Source organism: Heteronotia binoei, chromosome 17 (assembly GCF_032191835.1).
Source record: "Heteronotia binoei isolate CCM8104 ecotype False Entrance Well chromosome 17, APGP_CSIRO_Hbin_v1, whole genome shotgun sequence".
Classification (NCBI taxonomy): Eukaryota; Metazoa; Chordata; class Lepidosauria; order Squamata; family Gekkonidae; genus Heteronotia; species Heteronotia binoei.
Genome location: NC_083239.1, coordinates 56,273,538 through 56,294,649, shown reverse-complemented (window position 1 = coordinate 56,294,649; position 21,112 = coordinate 56,273,538). Strand labels below are relative to the sequence as shown.

Below are 21,112 nucleotides of genomic sequence, written 5' to 3'. Positions count from 1 at the left end.
CCCTGCCCATCTGAGCCTCTCTTGTCAGTGTCTAAAGCTCTTCGGAAGGATCCAGCTCGTTTCCAGGCCTGTTTTTAAAGTTCCCTTTGGCCTGTGGGTTCTTCAGGAAGCCTGCCTGAGGATCGTTTGATCCCACATTAATTTCTATGAGCTTTGTTGTCTTTATCCCCAGCCCCAGGGGTCATTTTGTAGAGAAATAGGTAGTGGAGCTCAATAGGCAGGAGATTGTTTCTTGAAGAGCCTGCCCTCTCCTTGCCTGTTTTCTCCAGTTGTGTGGCTTGGAGACAACAGGAACTTAGAAAGACTGCTAAGTGCCTGCCTGCTAGGCTTGCCAGTCCCCGGGTCCCAGTTTTGCAGGCTCCTCCCCTCCACCAGCCCCAGCAGCCCCCATGTGCCTTTCCACCTTGGAAGGCTAGAAGAAGCTTGGGAGTGGCTTGCTTTTTGGAAGGTGTGTGTGCCTTTAAATTTCTGTAGGAGCCTGGCTGGGTGTGGGCTGAGCCAGTAGAGCCATGTGGGTCTTCCTGCGAAGTCTGTGGAAAAAGTAAGAGTCTCCATTGTTCTGCATTCATTTTAGAAGTACTTTGCACAGTAAAATAGTGAAGCCCAGCAGGAACTCATTTGCATATTGGGCCACACCCCCTGATGTTACCATTGTTTCACACAGGACTTTTTTTGTAGAAAAAGCGCAGCACAAATTAATTTGCATATCAGGCCACACCCCTGATGCCCAAGCCAGTTGGATCTGCATTGTTGCTCAAAAAAAGGCTCTGCTAAATATACCAAGGCCTTAGGTCAGATGATTTCATGTCCAGATCAACCAAAAGGCTTCTTGTCATTTGTGCTGAAGAACTCATCACGGGGGCATTCCTGCAGCAGATAGAAAACATATTGAGAAAACAAAATCCTGTCTTCTGTGTCAAGCAGAACCCCTCTTCCCATAGCAGCTGGGCTAAGATTAACCTCTCCACTGATAGCCAACCATATTCTCCAGCTGTACTGGCTGGAATCTCATACAGGTGCTCAGGAGTTATCTTAGATCGTTTTCCAAGTTGGCGCCAGTAATCTTTTAATTTCTACCCTGGAGCTGAATCATGTTGGTGTATGGTTGCCAACTGCAGATTTGGGTGTGGAACTTGGGAAGCTGATGTTTGGGCAGGGCAGAGAGTTGAGTGGGGTATAATCCCTGAGGCAGAATGCCCTCCAAGCAGCCAGGGGAACTCAGCAGGAACTTGTTCCTCAGGCCTGTCTTTGTGGAGTCTCTGGGAACCCCCAAGGGACAGCTGTGAGTGGATGGCCACTGTGCTCCTTGTGGCAGAGTGCAGTCTTCTCTTTTACAGAACGTGTGGGTGTTGAAAAGCTTCTGGTTACCCACTAGCAGCTCTCAGGTTCAGTGGGAGCTCACAGGAGCGCAGCTCCTGAACCTTTCTGAGAGTCCCACCTCCTTGTCCATTGAATAGTAGGTGCAGCTGCATAACAATCCCTGGATGAGCTCCACCACCTATTTTTCTACAAAACGACCCCTGCCCACTAGAGGTGCCCAGCTCTGAAATCACCCTCAGAGGGGCTGCCTGTCCTTATGGAGATGACAACACAGGATGTTATGTATGAGAGTCAATGTTGCCAGCAATGGTGTTCTGGAGGGCTGAGCTTGGGGGCTTGGGAACAATGGGCAGGAGGATCCAAATCCAGACTGCCGTGCTCCAATCACCGGCCCCATGCTGGTTTGAATGACCCAATCACGTGCTAGCACGGGAACTAGGGTTACCAAGTCCAAATCAAGAAATAGCTGGGGACTTTGGGGTGGAGCCAGGGGACATGGGGGTGGAGCCAGGGGACATGGGGGTGGAGCCAGGGGACATGGGGGTGGAGCCAAGAGCAAGGGTGTGACAAACATAACGAAATTCCAAAGGGAGTTCCGGCCAGCACATTGAAAGGGACCGCACACCTTTTTAAAATGCCTTCTTTCCATAGGAAATAATGAAGGATAGGGGCACCTTCTTTTGGGGCTCATAGAATTGGACCCCCTGGTCCAATCTTTTTGAAACTTGGAGGGTATTCTGGGGTGAGGCACCGGATGCTGTACTGAAAATTTGGTGTCTCTACCTCAAAAGACAGCATCCCCCAGAGCCCCAGATATCTGCAGATCAATTCTCCATTATTTCCTATGGGAATAAGTCTCCATAGGGAATAACAGAGTCCCCAGAAGACGTTTCCCTCCCCTCCCCCCGCTTTCTGATGACCCTGAAGCAGGGGGAGGACCTACTGTCCTCGCCTGGAGATTGGCGACCCTAGCAGGAACCCAGTGTTGTATATCAGGGGTGGCCAACGGTAGCTCTCCAGATGTTTTTGCCTACAACTCCCATCAGACCCAGCCATCCGCCATGCTGGCTGGGGCTGATGGGAGTTGTAGGCCAAAAAATCTTGAGAGCTACCGTTGGCAACCCCTGTTGCATACAATTGGCCCTGTTCCTCAGTCTTATTAGTGCAGCCACCGACCATGCTGTACTCAATAAAGAGCTTGTTATTGCTACCACCTCGCCTCTTGGTGTAGCCAGTTTGGTGTAGTGGTTAAGTGTGCGGACTCTTATCTGGGAGAACTGGGTTTGATTCCCCACTCCTCCACTTGCACCTGCTAGCATGGCCTCGGGTCAGCCATAGCTCTCGCAGGAGTTGTCCTTGAAAGGGGAGCTGCTGTGAGAGCTCTCTCAGCCCCACCCACCTCACAGGGTGTCTGTTGTGGAGGGAGAAGATATAGGAGATTGTAAGCCGCTCTGAGACTCTGATTCAGAGAGAAGGGTGGGGTATAAATCAGTATGTTGTAGTGGTTAAGTGTGCGGACTCTTATCTGGGAGAACCGGGTTTGATTCCCCACTCCTCCACTTGCAGCTGCTGGGTCAGCCATAGCTCTGGCAGAGGTTGTTCTTGAAAGGGCAGCTGCTGTGAGAACCCTTTCCAGCCCCACCCACCTCACAGGGTGTCTGTTGTGGGGGAGGAAGGTAAAGGAGATTGTGAGCCGCTCTGAGACTCTTCGGAGTGGAGGGCGGGATATAAATCCAATATCTTCATCTACCTCACAGAGTGTCTGTTATGTGGGGGGAAGGGAAAGGAGATTTTGAACCGCTCTGAGACTCTTCGGAGTGGAGGGCGGGATATAAATCCAATATCTTCATCTACCTCACAGAGTGTCTGTTATGTGGGGGGAAGGGAAAGGAGATTTTGAACCGCTCTGAGACTCTTCGGAGCGGAGGGCGGGATATAAATCCAATATCCTCATCTACCTCACAGGGTGTCTGTTATGGGGGGGGAAGCGAAAGGAGATTTTGAACCGCTCTGAGACTCTTCGGAGTGGAGGGCGGGATATAAATCCAATATCTTCATCTACCTCACAGGGTGTCTGTTATGGGGGGGGAAGGGAAAGGAGATTTTGAACCGCTCTGAGACTCTTCGGAGTGGAGGGCGGGATATAAATCCAATATCTTCTTCATATACCTCACAGGGTGTCTGTTATGGGGGGGGGGGGAGGGAAAGGAGATTTTGAACCGCTCTGAGACTCTTCGGAGTGGAGGGCGGGATATAAATCCAATATCTTCATCTACCTCACAGGGTGTCTGTTGTGGGAGAGGAAGAGAAAGGAGATTGTGAGCCACTCTGAGACTCTTCGGAGTGGAGGGTGGTATATAAATCCAGTATTTTCATCTACCTCACAGGGTGTCTGTTGTGGGAGAGGAAGGGAAAGGAGATTGTGAGCCGCTGTGAGACTCTTTGGAGTGGAGGGCGGGATATAAATCCAATATCTTCATCTACCTCACAGGGTGTCTGTTGTGGGAGAGGAAGAGAAAGGAGATTGTGAGCCACTCTGAGACTCTTCGGAGTGGAGGGTGGGATATAAATCCAGTATTTTCATCTACCTCACAGGGTGTCTGTTGTGGGAGAGGAAGGGAAAGGAGATTGTCAGCCGCTCTGAGACTCTTTGGAGTGGAGGGTGGAATATAAATCCAGTATCTTCATCTACCCCAAAGGGGGTCTGTTGTGGGGGAGGAAGGTAAAGGAGATTGTGAGCCGCTCTGAGACTTTTCGGAATGGAGGGCAGGATATAAATCCAATATCTTCATCTACCTCACAGGGTGTCTGTTGTGGGGGAGGAAGGGAAAGGAGATTGTGAGCCGCTCTGAGACTTTTCGGAATGGAGGGCAGGATATAAATCCAATATCTTCATCTACCTCACAGGGTGTCTGTTGTGGGGGAGGAAGGGAAAGGAGATTGTGAGCCACTGTGAGACTCTTCGGAGTGGAGGGCGGGATATAAATCCAATATCTTCATCTACCTCACAGGGTGTCTGTTGTGGGGGAGGAAGGGAAAGGAGATTGTGAGCCGCTGTGAGACTCTTTGGAGTGGAGGGCGGGATATAAATCCAATATCTTCATCTACTTCACAGGGTGTCTGTTGTGGGGGAGGAAGGGAAAGAAGATTGTGAGCCTCTCTGAGACTCTCCGGAGTGGAGGGTGGGATATAAATCCAATATCTTCATCTACCTCACAGGGTGTCTGTTGTGGGGGAGGAAGGTAAAGGAGATTGTGAGCCGCTCTGAGACTCTTCGGAGTGGAGGGAGGGATATAAATCCAATATCATCATCATCATCATCATCATCATCATCATCATCATCATCATCATCATCATCATCATCATCATCATCATCATCATCTTCTTCTTCTTCTTCTTCTTCTTCTTCTTCTTCTTCTTCTTCTTCTTCTTCTTCTTCTTCTTCTTCTTCTTCTTCTTCTTCTTCTTCTTCTTCTTCTTCTTCTTTCTTTTTCTTCTTCTTCATTGCCTGAGAACCCATTAGAGTGCACAGGAGAAAGTGCATTTCATGGAAAGCATGCAGAACTTTCTCACCTCCTCCTCCAAACCTTTCATCACCAGGTACTTGGCTCTGCCCTTTTTGTAGGACCTGCCCCTGGATTGTATGCTAGCGCAGCACCCGAGGTGCTGATTGCTTCACTCCCGCTCATTAAGCTTGAGAGGGAAGACTGGAGAGAGGACCTTTTGACTGGCATCTCTTCAGGGCCGCTGGCATGGAGTGGAGCGTGGTCGTGGCTGCCCTTCTGGCCATCTGCAGTGCCTGTCTGTTGCTGGTTCAGAAGGGGAAGGGGCAGAGGCAGGGCACCAAGGAGCACTTGCCCCCCGGACCTCGCCCATTCCCCATTGTGGGAAACATCTTCCAACTGGATCATAAGAACTTGGTCAAGTCCCTGATGGCGGTAAGGCCGGCCGTTGTGTGAAGCGGCTTTGCAGGTGCATGTTTTGGTGGAGGCACCTTCTGTCACGGGAGGGGAAGCAACACAGTCTTGGTGTTTTAAAGGGAATCTCTGGATTTCTGAGCCCCTGGCCAGTGAGGGAATAGAGTGTAGGAAGGTCCTGACCTCAAAGAGAGCCGTTCCTCCGCTTTGAAGGGGTTCCAGGTAGTGCTGAACAATTTTAGAAGCGGCTTTATTTCTGATCTTCTTGCACATCATGGTTAAACGGTAGGACAATACGTTTTCCCTTGTGTATCACTAGCTGAAAGAGAAATATGGCTCCGTTTACACCATATACATGGGACCCAAGCCATTTGTGGTTCTCTGTGGATACCAGACTGTGAAGGAGGCCCTGGTGGACCAAGGAGAGGACTTCAGTGGGCGTGGGGACTTCCCAGTGATAACCCAGTTCACGCAAGGGGATGGTAAGCGACTTGGCTTCGCCCCTGGGAAAAGATGACCTGCCCGTCTCTATAGCGTCCTCTGGTGGTCTTGTGGTCTCTTCACTCCCCCTTCTGCACTCCCGCAGGGATCGCTTTTTCTAATGATGACAAATGGAAGATGCTGCGGCGTTTTGCTATACAGACATTGCGAGAATTTGGGATGGGTCGGCGAGGGATGGAGGAACGGATCCAAGAGGAGGCGCAGTGCATGGTGGAAGAGCTTGCCAAGACCAAAGGTGTGTGGGTGGGCGGGGGCAGGGATGCCTCAGGGAAGCAGCAAGTTTGGACAGCAAATGTATTTACATCCGACTGTTGTTGGACTCTCATGTACTTATCTATTGAAAGCATGTCTATATCTTCACAGTTTCAGAGCAGCAAGCTGCAATAAACCAAACCACCAGCAAGACTAAAACAACCCAGCCAAATATACAAGTTAGGTTCCCCTCAACCTAACTGCCCTTTGAAATAAGACTATTTGACCGAATGTAGGAAGTGAAGGGATTCTCTGAGCGTGCTCTGTGGGGCCATTTCAAAGGACTGGTCCATCCGCAGAAAAGGGCTGTGACCAGATGGTAGCCAGATGCACAGACTTGAGAGAGGGCAACGGAAGAAGAAGGAGCACAGTCCAGGTGAAGAAGAGAAGCAAGATATTCCAAGCTGGTGACCCCCATTTGATTCTGTATGGATTTGTTGCAGGTGGTCTTCTCTGGGTGCCTCCCTCTCATTGTGTTGGCCAAAGAGGATGACCTAGCTGCAGGCCCGTAGCCAGAACATTTTAGATGGGGGAGACCTGTTGGTGGGGGGGGCATGGGGAAGGTGAGGAAGGTGGCTGGTGGGGAGAAAGACAGGCGACGAAGGCAGGGAGTGACCGAGAAAGGTGGCGGGTGGGAGAGAAAGGCGGCGAGGGGGGGGGGTTGAGGAAGGTGGGCTCTGCCCTCCCCCGTAGCTACAGGCCTGCCTAGCTGCTTGTTCCATCCATTTCTGAGACTCGACATATTGGATTTTTGTTAATTGACATCAGGTATTTATAAACAAATATTGTCGACGTGCTGTTTTCTGCCTTGATTCGATTAGAGTTTCTACAAGCAAAGGAGACTCTAAGGCACTAATGCCACAGCGTTCTATTGAGGTACCAACAGATGCTCAGTTGTCAATACCGTTGTTCAATAGAAGCTGACAGGGCATATCTCAGCTGAAAAAATGACAAAAACTCCGCATCATAGTCTGATCCAGGCGGGCAGCTGTGTTGGTCGTTAGTCATCACAGTCTGTCAACGGAACACCTTTATAACAGCCAGGGGTCATTTTGTAGAAAAACAGGTGCTGAAGCTCATCCAGGGATTTTCATGCAGCTGCACCTGCTATTCAATGGACATGGTGGGTGGGGAGGAGGAGGGGAAACCATCAGAAAGGTTCAGGAGCTGTGCTCCTCTGAGCTCCTGCTGGATCTGAGGCCTGGTAACAGCTCCCATCCTGACTAATTAAATGCCCTGTGATCCTTGGGCAAGGGGCTCCTGACCCACTCTGTGCTTTTTTGGCGTTTCCCCAGCGGAGCCCGTTGACCCCTCTTCCCTCATCAGCCACGCTGTCTTCAACGTCATCTGTTCCATTGTTGTTGGGGATCGATTTGACTATAAGGACAAGAAATTCCTCACCTTGGTTGGCTTGATGAACGACAATTTCCACCACTTAAGCAGCTCATGGATACAGGTGAGTGATGGCTGGCATTAGAAGGGGATTTTAAAAATGGATGGAGGAAAGGGCAGGGCTTTCTTTGAAGCAGGAACTCCTTTACCTATTAGGCCACACACCCCTGATGTAGCCAATCCTCCTGGAGCTTCCAGTAGGCCCTGTAAGAAGAGCCCTGTAAACTCTTGGAGGATTGGCTCCATCAGGGGTGTGTGGCCTAATATGCAAAGGAGCCCTTGAGGAAAGTTTGGAAAGCTCCTTATTGCTCATGCATGACTCAGAAGCAGGCAATGGCAAACCACGTCTGAAATGCCTTAAAACCAAATCTAGCTCGCCACCTGGAGTGGTGCGCCCAGACCCCTGAGGTTGTCTCTTCCTCTCTGCAGATGTACAACATATTCTCTCGTGTCATGCGTTACCTGCCTGGGCCCCACAACAAAATGTTCAAGAATTATGAGGAGTTGCGCTGCTTCCTTCTGGAGATAGTCAAGAAGCACCAGGAGACCCTGGACCCCAACTTCCCTCGCGACTTCATCGACTGCTTCCTTCTCAGAATGCAGCAGGTGCAGAGAGGGGATCAGGTTACATTCAAGTGCAAAACCCCACCCTAGTTCTGGTAGTCCCTGACCCCAAAGACATCTGATTAGCCTCGATCAGGGCCAGGCCCTTTTCTGTCCTGGCCCCAGGCTGGTGGGAGAGGTTCCCACTGGAAATCAGGGCCCTGCGAGAGTTATTACAGTTCTACTGGACATGAAAAATGAAGCTATTCAGCCAGGCCTTTGGCTGAGGTAGCGGATGTCCAGTCCACCTTGCTCACAGTGCTTTCATTGTGAATTGCCTTGCTCAAAGAGGCCAACAGAACATCAGCAAAAACCAGGTTGTTATTAACTAGCATCTAATTCAGCATCTTCCAGGAGGCACTATGAACTACCTTGTTCTGATTTGACTGAAACTTGGCTTTTATATTTCATTTTAATGTCTGCTTAAATTGTTTGTTCTGTTTAATTTTCAGGGGTGGGATTCTGGCAGGAGCTCCTTTGCAGATTAGGCCACCTCCCCCCAATGTAGCCAATCCTCCAAGAGCTTACAAGGCTTTTTTTTGTAAGCTCTTCGAGGATTGGCTACATCAGGGGTGTGTGGCCTAATATGCAAAGAAGAAGAAGAAGAAGATATTGGATTTATATCCCGCCCTCCACTCCGAAGAGTCTCAGAGCGGCTTACAATCTCCTTTACCTTCCTCCCCCACAACAGACAGCCTGTGAGGTGGGTGGGGCTGGAGGGGGCTCTCCCAGCAGCTGCCCTTTCAAGGACAACCTCTGCCAGAGCTATGGCTGACCCAAGGCCATTCCAGCAGGTGCAAGTGGAGGAGTGGGGAATCAAACCCGGTTCTCCCAGATAAGAGTCCGCACACTTAACCACTACACCAAACTGGCTCTCCAGGAGGCCCTGGTAGAATCCCACCCGTTAATTTTAACGTTTTAACATTACTATGTTGCTTCATGAAATGACGTGACCTAATTGTGGGGGAGGGCAGAATATAAATCAAATCAAATCAATCAATCAATGAATCTGTCAGGAAATCAGATTTCAAAGTAACCAGTCTTCGAGTTGAAACAAAGTAAGGTTTTATTTGATAATCCATATGCAGTGAACAGGAAGATTGGGACTGATACTAAGTAACGTTGTGGGGCATACTTAAAGGTGGCACATCAAAGGTTCTCTAAACAAAGCTACAAAGTCTAAACAATGCTCTATTCACGTGTCCTCTTGTGGATCAAAAACTGGCTGAGTAATAGGAAGCAGAGAGTGAGTATAAATGGGCAGTCTTCGCAGTGGAGGACGGTAAGCAGTGGGGTGTCGCAGGGCTCGGTAGTGGTTCCCATGCTCTTTAACTTGTTCATCAATAATTTAGAGTTGGGAGTGAGCAGTGAAGTGGCCAAATTTGCGGATGACTCTAAATTGTTCAGGGTGGTGAGAACCAGAGAGGATTGTGAGGAACTCCAAAGGGATCTGTTGAGGCTGGGTGAGTGGGCGTCAACATGGCAGATGCGGTTCAATGTGGCCAAGTGCAAATTAATGCACATTGGGGCCAAGAATCCCAACTACAAATACAGGTTGATGGGGTGTGAACTGGCAGAGACTGACCATGAGAGAGATCTTGGGGTCATGGTAAATTCACTGAAAATGTCAAGACAGTGTGCGTTTGCAATAAAAAAGGCCAACGCCATGCTGGGAATTATTAGGAAGGGAATTGAAAACAAATCAGCCAGTATCATAATGCCCCTGTATAAATTGATGGTGCGGTCTCATTTGGAGTACTGTGTGCAGTTCTGGTCGCCACACCTCAAAAAGGATATTATAGCATTGGAGAAAGTTCAGAAAAGGGCAACTAGAATGATTAAAGGGCTGGAACACCTTCCCTATGAAGAAAGGTTGAAACGCTTAGGGCTCTTTAGCTTGGAGAAACGTCGACTGAGGGGTGACATGATAGAGGTTTACAAGATAATGCATGGGATGGAGAAAGTAGAGAAAGAAGTACTTTTCTCCCTTTCTCACAATACAAGAACTCGTGGGCATTCGATGAAATTGCTGAGCAGACAGGTTAAAACGGATAAAAGGAAGTACTTCTTCACCCAAAGGGTGATTAACATGTGGAATTCACTGCCACAGGAGGTGGTGGCGGCCACAAGCATGGCCACCTTCAAGAGGGGGTTAGATAAAAATATGGAGCAGAGGTCCATCAGTGGCTATTAGCCACAGTGTGTGTGTGTGTGTATATATATATATTTGGCCTCTGTGTGACACAGAATGTTGGACTGGATGGGCCATTGGCCTGATCTAACATGGCTTCTCTTATGTTCTTATGTGTGAATATTCACACGGTAACATCCTCTTATCTTTCCCCTGTGGTTTTCCTTCCTGGGACTAGCTGGAGAGTTCGTCCCTGGAGGCGCTTTATCTTCAAAGGACAAATTCTTGCATTTGTTAGTAATCGTGAGAGAGGCCCAAGCAGGGCACTAGCAACTTTCCACTTTGATGTGCCCAGCTTCTTTTATGGTTAGTAACATTGGTTAAACATGGCAACTATGTTTAATAAGCATCTTGCATTAAAGGAAATTGACATTGCCTGACAGAATCAATATTTTCCTGACTCAGGTGGGCAGGAAAGGAGGTGGGCTGAAAGGAATGCCCAGCTGGGACTAAGGGAAAGGGGTCTTAATAATTCCTTCCAACATTTCAACCTGCTTCCAAGCGCCTTTTGATAATGGGTGATCTTCGGTGTCACCCTCGTAGATGAGGCAGGAGCTGAACAGATCTGTTTTAAGTGATGCTTGTTTATGCTTGAGTTTGAATTGCTGTTATGCAGGTGACAAGGCCTTTTAGACAGAGTAGTTCAAAGAATTCTGTCCAAAGTCATAGCTGAAGGTCAAGTTCCTGATGTGCTTCTAGATCCTTGTGGCAGTTGCCTAGGGTGCCGGCAGGGCGGGGTCACCAAATTCGGCTTCCCCCCTCCCTCCTAGGCAAACGCGTAGTTTGCTCGCTCCTCAGCCTCCTCCTCCCTCCCTTCCTCACCCAGGTCTATTTCAATACCCGGAATGGTATTCAGCCAGTATCATAATGCCTCTGTATAAATCGATGGTGCGGTCTCATTTGGAGTACTGTGTGCAGTTCTGGTCGCCGCACCTCAAAAAGGATATTATAGCATTGGAGAAAGTTCAGAAAAGGGCAACTAAAATGATTAAAGGGCTGGAACACCTTCCCTATGAAGAAAGGTTGAAACGCTTAGGGCTCTTTAGCTTGGAGAAACGTCGACTGAGGGGTGACATGATGGAAGTTTACAAGATAATGCATGGGATGGAGAAAGTAGAGAAAGAAGTACTTTTCTCCCTTTCTCACAATACAAGAACTCGTGGGCATTCGATGAAATTGCTGAGCAGACAGGTTAAAACGGATAAAAGGAAGTACTTCTTCACCCAAAGGGTGATTAACATGTGGAATTCACTGCCACAGGAGGTGGTGGCGGCCACAAGCATAGCCACCTTCAAGAAGGGGTTAGATAAAAATATGGAGCAGAGGTCCATCAGTGGCTATTAGCCACAGTGTGTGTGTGTGTGTGTGTGTGTGTGTGTGTGTGTATATATATATATATATATATATATATATTTGGCCGCTGTGTGACACAGAATGTTGGACTGGATGGGCCATTGGCCTGATCTAACATGGCTTCTCTTATGTTCTTATGTTCTTATGGGTCGAGCGCCACTCCCAGGCTATATAAAGGCACCCCCCCCCCACTGTTCAGCTGATCAGCAGCAGCACGAAGAAACCGCGTCCTAAAAGGATGGCAGCGGCCGCCGCTGCATCCTCCCCACTTCCTGGATGGGAAGAAAGTGGGGAGGAGTCAGTGGCGGCGGCCACACTTTCAGGACGCAGTTCCTTGGTGCTGCTGCTCGCCTGCTCTGGGGCTGACGGTGAGTGCACCGTGTGGTTTTACCCGCCGATCAGATGATTGAGGAAGCTGCATTTAGATAGCCTGAGAGCAGTGCTTGACCTGTTCCAGGCACTGAAATAGGCCTGGGGTGGAGAAAGGAGGGAGGAGGAGGTGGGGAGATGTGGCGGGTGCTGTGGAGGGGGGCGGCAGGCTACAAGTCTGCTTAGTGCGCCATGTGCCCTCAGGCCAGTGGTATGGCCATGTAAGCTTATTCCTGGAGGGTGCGCAGCAACGTCCCTCTCCCTGGATGTGTAAAGGATGCTCTTTCTCCCTCTGGTCCTGCAGGAAAAGAAGGACCCCCTCACCCACTTCCACACGAACACTCTTGTGATGACAGCTCACAACCTGTTCTTTGCGGGCACGGAGACGATCAGCACCACCCTCCTCTATGCGATCCTCATCCTCATGAAGTACCCTGACGTGCAGGGTGAGAAGGGGAAATCGTTCACTGGAGTATGTGAAGGCTGAGCCAGGCCCCGTCAGTCCCTCTCGCTGAGTTCTTCACTTTTTCACTTTCCAGGGGAGTCTTTTTTTCTAGAAAAAGAGGTGCCGGAACTCTCAGGAGGGAAATGAAGGAGAGGCACAAGGGTGCCCTCATGATCTTTTAAGCTTTTTTGGAGAAACTTGTTTCCACAAAGAGGTTGCAGAACCAATGTTCCCTCTAAGCTGCAGAGTCTTGTGAGCAAAAATTCTACTTTGTGAGCTACTGCCATTCAAGTGGTGAGCTACTGCATAAATTAGTGTGCTCTAGGGTCCTCCTTCCTGAGCTAAGAGAAAAACGTGTGAGCTGGAGGCTCAAAATCTGTGAGCTAGCTCACACTAACTCAATTTAGAGGGAACACTGTCCAGAACTCCATTCCACTGCATCTCCCCAGGAAAAAACCCTGCATGAGATGTTTCTTAATGGGAGGGGCCAGAGATGGTGGGGAGGGCGGGATATAAATTCGATATAAATCGAATAAAATGAAATGACATACAAAAGAAGTCCCCTCCCACTGGGCCATGTGCCCTTTTAGAACCATAGAGTTGGAAGGGACCTCCAGGGTCATCTTCTCATGGCCTTGCGAGGAGGATAGCAGTACAGGGCTGGTCTAGTTCAGAGTCCCAGGTAGATGTTACGAAGACTGCTGCTTTAGTCTTTTCTTCATCTACACAAGGGGTTGCCATCGGTAGTTCTCCAGATGCTTTTTGCCTACGACTCCCATCAGCCCCAGCCAGCATTGCCTATGGCTAGGACTGATGGGAGTCGTAGGCAAAAAAACATCTGGAGAGCTACCATTGGCCACCCCTGATCTACACCACCTGCTTTTCTGAGATAGCTTTTCTGTCTTCAGGTGGGATCCACAACCGCAACAATTAAATGGGCCATAACAGATCTTGAGTGGGGCTGACTGGTCCCCCCATTACACATCTAGGCTCCGTTAGGACTCATCTAATAGTTGCAGGAGCCCCGTGGCACAGAGTAGTAAAGCTGCAGTACTGCAGTCCAAGTTTTCTGCTCACGACCTGAGTTTGATCCCAGCAGAAGCTGGGTTCAGGTAGCCGGCTCCAGGTTGACTCTGCCTTCCAGCCTTCCCAGGTCAGTAAAGTGAGTCCCCAGCTTGCTGGGAGTAAAGTGTAGATGACTGGGGAATGCAATGGCAAACCACCCCATAACAAAAGTCTGCTAAGAAAACGTCCTGATGTGACATCACACCCCATGAATCAGTAACGGCCCCGTGCTTGCACAGGGGACTGCCTTGACCTTTAATTGCTGCAGGAGCAGGTTGCACTTTGCCTTTGGGTTATTCTCTTGGCTGGAAGATCATACTTGCCTGAGCCCATCCTTCACAAGAAATTCCCAAATGGCACTTGTGGTGCTTGTATTTGCAAACCTAAATGATCCAATTGGGGAAATTGTCTTACATTTGCAAGGACATGCAACGAGATTAATAGCATCCATTCATTTGTAAGACTTGATCAGACAGTAGACATTCAAAGGTTTGCAAAGAGTATGGATGAAGGAATTGCGCTGGAAACATTTCTCTACCAGTTAGTTATACTTCTTATATGTTGGTCTTCTGGCCATCTGCCTACTCCGTGTCAGTGCACTGGCCTGCCCTCTCCAGAAGTAGAGGCAAAGACCCATCTTTCCATGCCCTGCATCATGATCTCTCTTTCCTGGACTGAAATCAAGGTCCTGTGCGGGCCACGTGTGTGTTCTCCCCCCTGTTTTGAGATAGCACTATACTCCTCCTTCTTGTCCTCTTCTTGCCGACAGCCAAAGTCTATGAAGAAATCAGCCGGGTTGTTGGCCCTCATCGCAGCCCAACAGTCGAGGATCGGGCGCAACTGCCTTACACGGAGGCCTTGATCCACGAGATCCAGCGCTTTGCTGATGTCGTCCCAATGGGGGGGCCCCGTGCAGTTACAAGGGATATTCACTTTCGTGGCTACACGCTCCCTAAGGTACCCGAGGACTGGGCTTTGGGTCTTAACTGCCAAAACAAGCACTTGACTTGCCAAGTTTCCCAACTGGCAGCTGTTATTGTAGAAACAGAATATCCTTGCTTAGGGTTACTGGTTGTGAAAGTTTTCTGGACCCCTTCCTGTACGTTTTCCAGCTCTGCAATGTCCTTTGGAGACACAGTGACCAGAACTGGACACGCTATTCCAAATGAGGCTGCACCATACAAAAATACCCCCCAAAAGTTGATATTGCAACCCATGTTTGAAATCAGCCCCAGGCAAACAGACCTTGCTCAGTGAGCAACAGACCCAACAAAGACCCAAACAAAGCCCTCCCTAGGAGTCTACAAGAACCCACGCACCCCCAAACAGTCCTCTCATAGAGCAATCTCAGTTAATGCTACTTAGTGATTTAGCAGTTTGGGGAAGGCAAAGAAACGCTCACCTTCCCAGCAGCTCTCTCCAGGGTTCTGTCTTCTGCCCAGTTCAAAAGGGAGGGAGGAACAGGAACCCACACCTTTTCTTTTAAAACTATCTGTTTCTGCGTTGCTCCTCTCTTCTGTGTGCTCCTTGAAGAGCAGGGGAGAAGAGATAAATCTCTTGTGGAGAGCCAGTTTGGTGTAGTGGTTAAGTGTGTGGACTCTTATCTGGGAGAACCGGGTTTGATTCCCCACTCCTCCACCTGCAGCTGCTGGCATGGCCTTGGATCAGCCATAGGTCTGGCAGAGGTTGTCCTTGAAAGGGCAGCTGCTGGGAGAGCTCTCTCCAGCCCCACCCACCTCACAGGGTGTCTGTTGTGAGGGAGGGAGATAAAGGAGATTGTGAGCCGCTCTGAGACTCTTCGGAGTGGAGGGTGGGATATAAATCCAATATCATCTTCTTCTTCTTCTTCTTCTTCTTCTTCTTCTTCTTCTTCTTCTTCTTCTTCTTCTTCTTCTTCTTCTTCTTCTTCTTCTTCTTCTTCTTCTTCTTCTTCTTCTTCTTCTTCTTCTTCTTCTTCTTCTTCTTCTTCTTCTTCTTCTTCTTCTTCTTCTTTTTAAGAAACAGAGGCTGGGAACAAAGACCCGGAAGCCAACTAGATGCCCCTTTCTGGTTGCTGGGTAGATGGACTAGAGCAGGGGTGGCCAACAGTAGCTCTCCAGATTTTTTTTGCCTACAACTCCCATCAGCCCCAGCCAGCATGGCCGGCTGGGGCTGATGGGAGTTGTAGGCAAAAAACAACTGGAGAGCTACCGTTGGTAACCCCTGCTCTAGTCCATCTACCCAGCAACCAGAAAGGGGCATCTAGTTGGCAACTGGAGAGCTACCGTTGGCCACCCCTGTACTAGAGTGCTGATAGTCTGGGGGGATGGCTAGGAAAAGGGCAGCTGGGATTATAGTTAGGGTTAGGATTACGCAGTGATCATCAAATGAAAAGGATTCCTTCAAGCTCCATGGCAGCGCTGTGCTAACCAGCATTCTCCCCTCTTTGCCTCCCAACCAGGGCACCAATGTCATGCCTTTACTTTCTTCTGTGCTCAAAGACGTCACCCAGTTCAAAGACCCAGAAGTTTTTGACCCCACCAATTTCTTGGATGAGAAGGGTAGCTTCCACCGCAACAATGCTTTCCTGCCCTTTGGTGCTGGTGAGTTTTAAGTTGGGTGCTGGTAAATAAGACACACCCCCAGTTTGGGGTGGTGGGTCAGCAAATAGAAGACCTTGCTACTGACAGCACAAAGCACTGCCGATGTATTTTTCTTCCGAAAGTTCTTTGAAGTTCCTTTGAAGCAAAGAAACGCCCAAATAGAAAAGGAAGTTTTTTATTTGTGGAGTACTGCAGAATGTCCTTCCCCTTCATCCAAGTCCAGAGAATTGGGGTGAGGAGAGGTTTACAACGATGGCTCTCCCTCCTAAGCCATTTCTGTCTTCTCTCGCACCTCGCAGGGAAGCGTGTGTGTTTCGGAGAGCCCTTGGCCCGCATGGAGGTTTTCCTCTTCCTCACCAATCTTGTGCAGCATTTCACCCTCCAGCCGATGGTTCCGCCAGAGGAAATCGACCTCTCACCAATGATGACCAGCTTAGTCTCTGTCCCACACCCATTTAAATTCCGAGCCATCCCCCGCTGAAGGAGCTCATTGGTGATAGCGTGATAAAGACATGCTGCGGCCAGCATCTGGTACTTAGCTGATAACTCCACGTAACCATGCAGGATCCTGCTCTCTAGTTAGCTATTTATCCTGTGTCAAGAAGAGACCTGCTCCTGTTATTCCTGCTACTTCTTCTCTCCTTGGATGAGATTCCAGGCTTCTGTGGTCTGATCAGAGCTTCACTCATTTCTCCAGCTGTTCCTTTGTGACAGGGAAGATGAGCTGGAGTACCGGTACCGGATTCCTCGTCTGATGAAGTGTGCTTAGAGCACATGAAAGCTTACGTTCTGAATAAAACTAAGTTGGTTTTAAAGGTGCACCTTGACTCCTGTTTTGTTCTACTACTTCAACATGGCTGCCCACTTGGATCTAGTTTCGACTGGAAGAAGAAGCAGAAATGCTCTGGGAGTTTTCTGTATGCAGTGACTCCCAAATCTGGAGAAGAAAACCCATCTCTTGCAATGTTAAACGATAACAATGTTAGACAAAAACCTGACCATGGCTGAATCTTTTCCTATCAGTCTGTTGTGGGGCGGGGAGGGGATACAAGTGAATAAATGAGAAAAATCTTGTGACTTGGCAAGGAATTGTGGCATTGCTTCACATTCCTCCCCCAAGGTATTACAGTTTTCAAGGTAACAAAACATCTACCATAAATCCAACAACTTCACAAGCACAGGTATAATTTATTTTTTAGGTTAATTTATATTCTGCCCTTTCCCAAGGCGGATTACATTCAAATAAAACCAAGCAAATACAATACAATAAAACCAATTGATTCATAATGGCTATGGAAATAGCAACATTTGGAAAAGACAGGATCTCCAGTGTCCTTCAGAAAGGGCACTCTGAGCAATTGGGGCCCAGGATCTCCAAAAAACACCAAAAGTCGAAAATGTTAATGAGGTAAGAACATAAGAGAAGCCCTGCTGGATGAGGCCAGTGGCCCATCCAGTCCAACACTCTGTGTCACACATAAGAACATAAGAGAAGCCCTGTTAGATCAGGCCAGTGGCCCCTCCAGTCCAACACTCTGTGTCACATAAGAACATAAGAGAAGCCATGTTGGATCAGGCCAATGTCCCATCCAGTCCAACACTGTGTCACAGAAAAACATAAGAGAAGCCCTGTTGGATCAGGCCAATGGCCCATCCAGTCCAACACTCTGTGTGACAGAAGAACATAAGAGAAGCCATGTTGGATCAGGCCAATGGCCCATCCAGCCCAGCACTCTGTGTCACAGAAGAACATAAGAGAAGCCACGTTGGATCAGGCCAATGGCCCATCCAGTCCAACACTCTGTGTCACAGAAGAACATAAGAGAAGCCACGTTGGATCAGGCCAATGGCCCATTCAGTCCAACACTCAGTGTCACATAAGAACATAAGAGAAGCCATGTTGGATCAGGCCAATGGCCCCTCCAGTCCAACACTCTGTGTCACATAAGAACATAAGAGAAGCCACGTTGGATCAGGCCAATGGCCCATCCAGCCCAGCACTCTGTGTCACAGTGGCCCAAACCCAGGAGCCATCAGAAGGTCCACCAGAACTTCAGAAGCCCTCCTACTCTTTCCCCACAAGCACCAAGAATATAGAACATCACTGCCCCAGACATAGTGTTCCATCCAAGGCGCTTTTTTTGGTAGAAAAAGCCCAGCAGGAACTCATTTGCATATTAGGCCACATTCCTGAAATCACCAGAAGTGACATCACACATTCAGTAGGTTGCTTTCAGCATATTGACACAGAACAGTACAGTGCCATCAGCTGCATTCCATGGATGTGTGTTCTCACACAGCCCAAAGAGAGACCTTGTTTTGTCCTCCCCCCCAACATGGCTGGAGAGAGAGAGCCACGTGTGGTAGAGTGGGCAGTGGTGGGCCCAGCTTCTCCCAAGAAGGGATGTTTGTGGGTGGCTCAACATCTCTCTCTCGCTCTCTTTGCAAGCCCATTGGAGGCTGAAGGCAGCAGAGAGGATGGAGTGAATGGTCTGGGAGCGCATGGCTGCCTAGTGCCTCCTATTGCTATTGTTTCATTTGAACACATGATGAAGCTGCCTTCTACTGCATCAGACCCTCAAAGGTTCATCCAAGTCAGTCTTGTCTACTCAGACTGGCAGCCGCGGAGGTTTTTCATGCCTACTTGCCTGGACCCTTTTTAGTGGGAGATGCTGGGGATTGAACCTAGGTCCTTCTGTTTACCAAGCAGATGCTCTACCACTGAGTCACCGTCTCTCTGCTGCAGACCTTTTTTTGAGCCAGAGCCCTGGCCAAGCCAGCCAGAACTGTGTTCTGGTGTGTTCCTGCTCAGAAAAAGCTCTGGTTCCATCTAGCTGCGGATGGACCTCTGCCCCATATGTTGATATCCAATCCCCTCTTGAAGCTTTCTCTGCTTATAGCTACTACCACTTCCTGCAGCAGGGAATTCCATGTGTTAATCACCCTTTGGGTGAAGAAGGACTTCCTTTTATCCGTTCTAACCCGACTGCTCAACAATTTCATGGAGTGTCCATGAATTCTTGTATTGTGAGAAAGGGAGAAAAGGACTTCTCTGCCCAATGCATAATCTTGTATACCTCTGTCATGTCACTCCTCAGCATGACGTGACATGATATCTTCTTAAAATTTTGTCACATATAGATTCTCCAGCAAGCATGATTTGTTGTTGGGTTCTTTGTTCAGACTCTTTGATCTGTGCTGCGATGGTTTGTGACTAACGGCAAAGTCTCCTGAATTTATAAAATCTGAAGAGTTCAGTTCTTTTTCTTCTTCCGGTTGTTCTTCCTTGTCTTTCAGTCTGCTTGGTGTTCTGTATTGTCTATTTGATTGGCTCTCTATAAATATCTGGTATAAACTCCTCATATATCAGTTGTGCAGTCTATACTTTCTATAAAGAGTATATAAATATCATTTCCAATCAGTCAGCATAGTGTAATTCAGCAATACTTTCCAATACTTTTAAAAAACTCTGAGATTCTAAAAATGTGGATAAATATGAATAATAGTATTTAATAATAACAATAATCATTTGTTAGCTCTTTAGATGATCCTTAGAGAGGAAGAAATGTTAAAGCTTAAAGGAGGATAAGAAATAGTAAAGGTGGTGGGCTCTCCTTCCTTGGAGGTTTTTAAACAGAGGCTGGATGGCCATCTGACAGCAATGAAGATCCTGTGAATTTACGGGGAGGCATTTGTGAGTTTCCTGCATTGTTCGGGGGGTTGGACTAGATGACCCTGGACTAGATGATCCTTCCAACTCTATGATTCTAAATTTAAATATTGGAACTAAAAAGGAGAAAAATATATTTAAAAGAAGGGGGAATATAATGTGTGCTAATGTTAGTTTAGTTAATATGATCAATGTACCAAATACAAAAGTGAATTAGATATATTTTTTAATATTGTTAGAAAGAATTTAAAACTTCTCCAATGGTCCTCGGAACAGGGAGGTAAATTAACAACCACATTTAAAAAAAAAAGTTAAAAAGAGGAAGCTGTTTTTGCAGTTCCAGCCTGCCAAAAAGTAGCAGCAGAGGCCAAAGTCCAAAGTTTTCTGCTATGACCAACATCTTTTAGTGAGAAAAAGAAAGCAAAAAAGAATAAGGGAAAATAGGGAGGAAAATTCCTTCAAAGAGAAAAAACACCCACAGGAAGCAAAGTCAAATTGCAGATCTCCCTCTCTACATCCTGTACATTCAAAAGGCTTTCATAAGGGAGTCAAACCATGAAATGTAGTTGTAATCACAGAGCTCAAACGTGGGGGAGTGACATCGAACAAGGCTGTTATCACATCACATGGCTCTCAAGGGTGAGTTTAATAAACTTTCTAATTCAGTAATTCAGTACTTAGGCAGTATCTCAATGTAATAGTTCGGGTGGTTTATTAATGTTAATTCCAGTTCTTAATTTCAGCTTTTAAGAATTTAAAATGGTGATATCATGAAGCAGTTTCTATAGTCCATGGTTTATGCTTTTAAAAGTTTGCAAGCATCTCTGATCTTCTCCATGCCACTTTCCTCCCTCTGATTTGGAAATTAGTTATAATTGACATCCATTTCAGCATTGATTTTAACTCTTTAAAGAGAGCTTCCCAGTTAGTTGGGAGTGGGAGGTGTAGTTTATCTTCCCCAATTATTTATTATGAATTGCAACGTCTTTATAATGAGCAGGTAATATAGGAATAAACGTGTAAATTAAAACAGAGCTGCTGATTACTTTAAAAGTCAGGGAAGGGATATATTAAAGGGGACGGAAGGGAAAAGTGGCAGGCAGACCTTTAGCTAGTCTTTAACGGACATTTCTTGAATGAAATCTGGCAATTCAGAAGTCTGTAAGTATTACGAGATGCCATCTTTCAAAGAGCCTCCTTTGTGTGTGTGTGTGTGTGTGTGTGTGTGTGAGAGAGAGAGATTTATCACTCTCTTTCTCCAGTATGGAAATCATAACACCTCCTTCAGCACCCATGGAGTTAAAGGTCACAGGAGCTGTAAAACAAAGCACCTGTTCAGGACACCTTTACCTCCGGAAGTCTCCTATAGTTATGATTTTTGGCCTCAATGTGCATTACCTTGCACTGGCCCATACGGAACCTCATTTGCCATGTTGACCCTCGCTCACTCAG

At 47.8% G+C, this 21,112-nt stretch overlaps 2 protein-coding genes across 2 annotated transcripts in view; one reads left to right on the top strand and one right to left on the bottom strand.

The window, feature by feature from the left end:
- The window catches only part of LOC132586353 (cytochrome P450 2G1-like), a 520,878-nt gene that overhangs the window by 211,388 nt on the left and 288,378 nt on the right, over positions 1–21,112 (bottom strand). The gene's annotated exons all lie outside the window — the stretch shown is intronic.
- Positions 5,507–21,112, top strand: part of LOC132586354 (cytochrome P450 2F3-like) — a 47,164-nt gene continuing 31,558 nt past the window's right edge. The window contains exon 1 of the mRNA XM_060258390.1: positions 5,507–5,719. Within this exon, the coding sequence (XP_060114373.1) occupies positions 5,593–5,719 (127 nt within the window). The 5' untranslated portion in view covers positions 5,507–5,592. The remainder of the gene's footprint in view (positions 5,720–21,112) is intronic.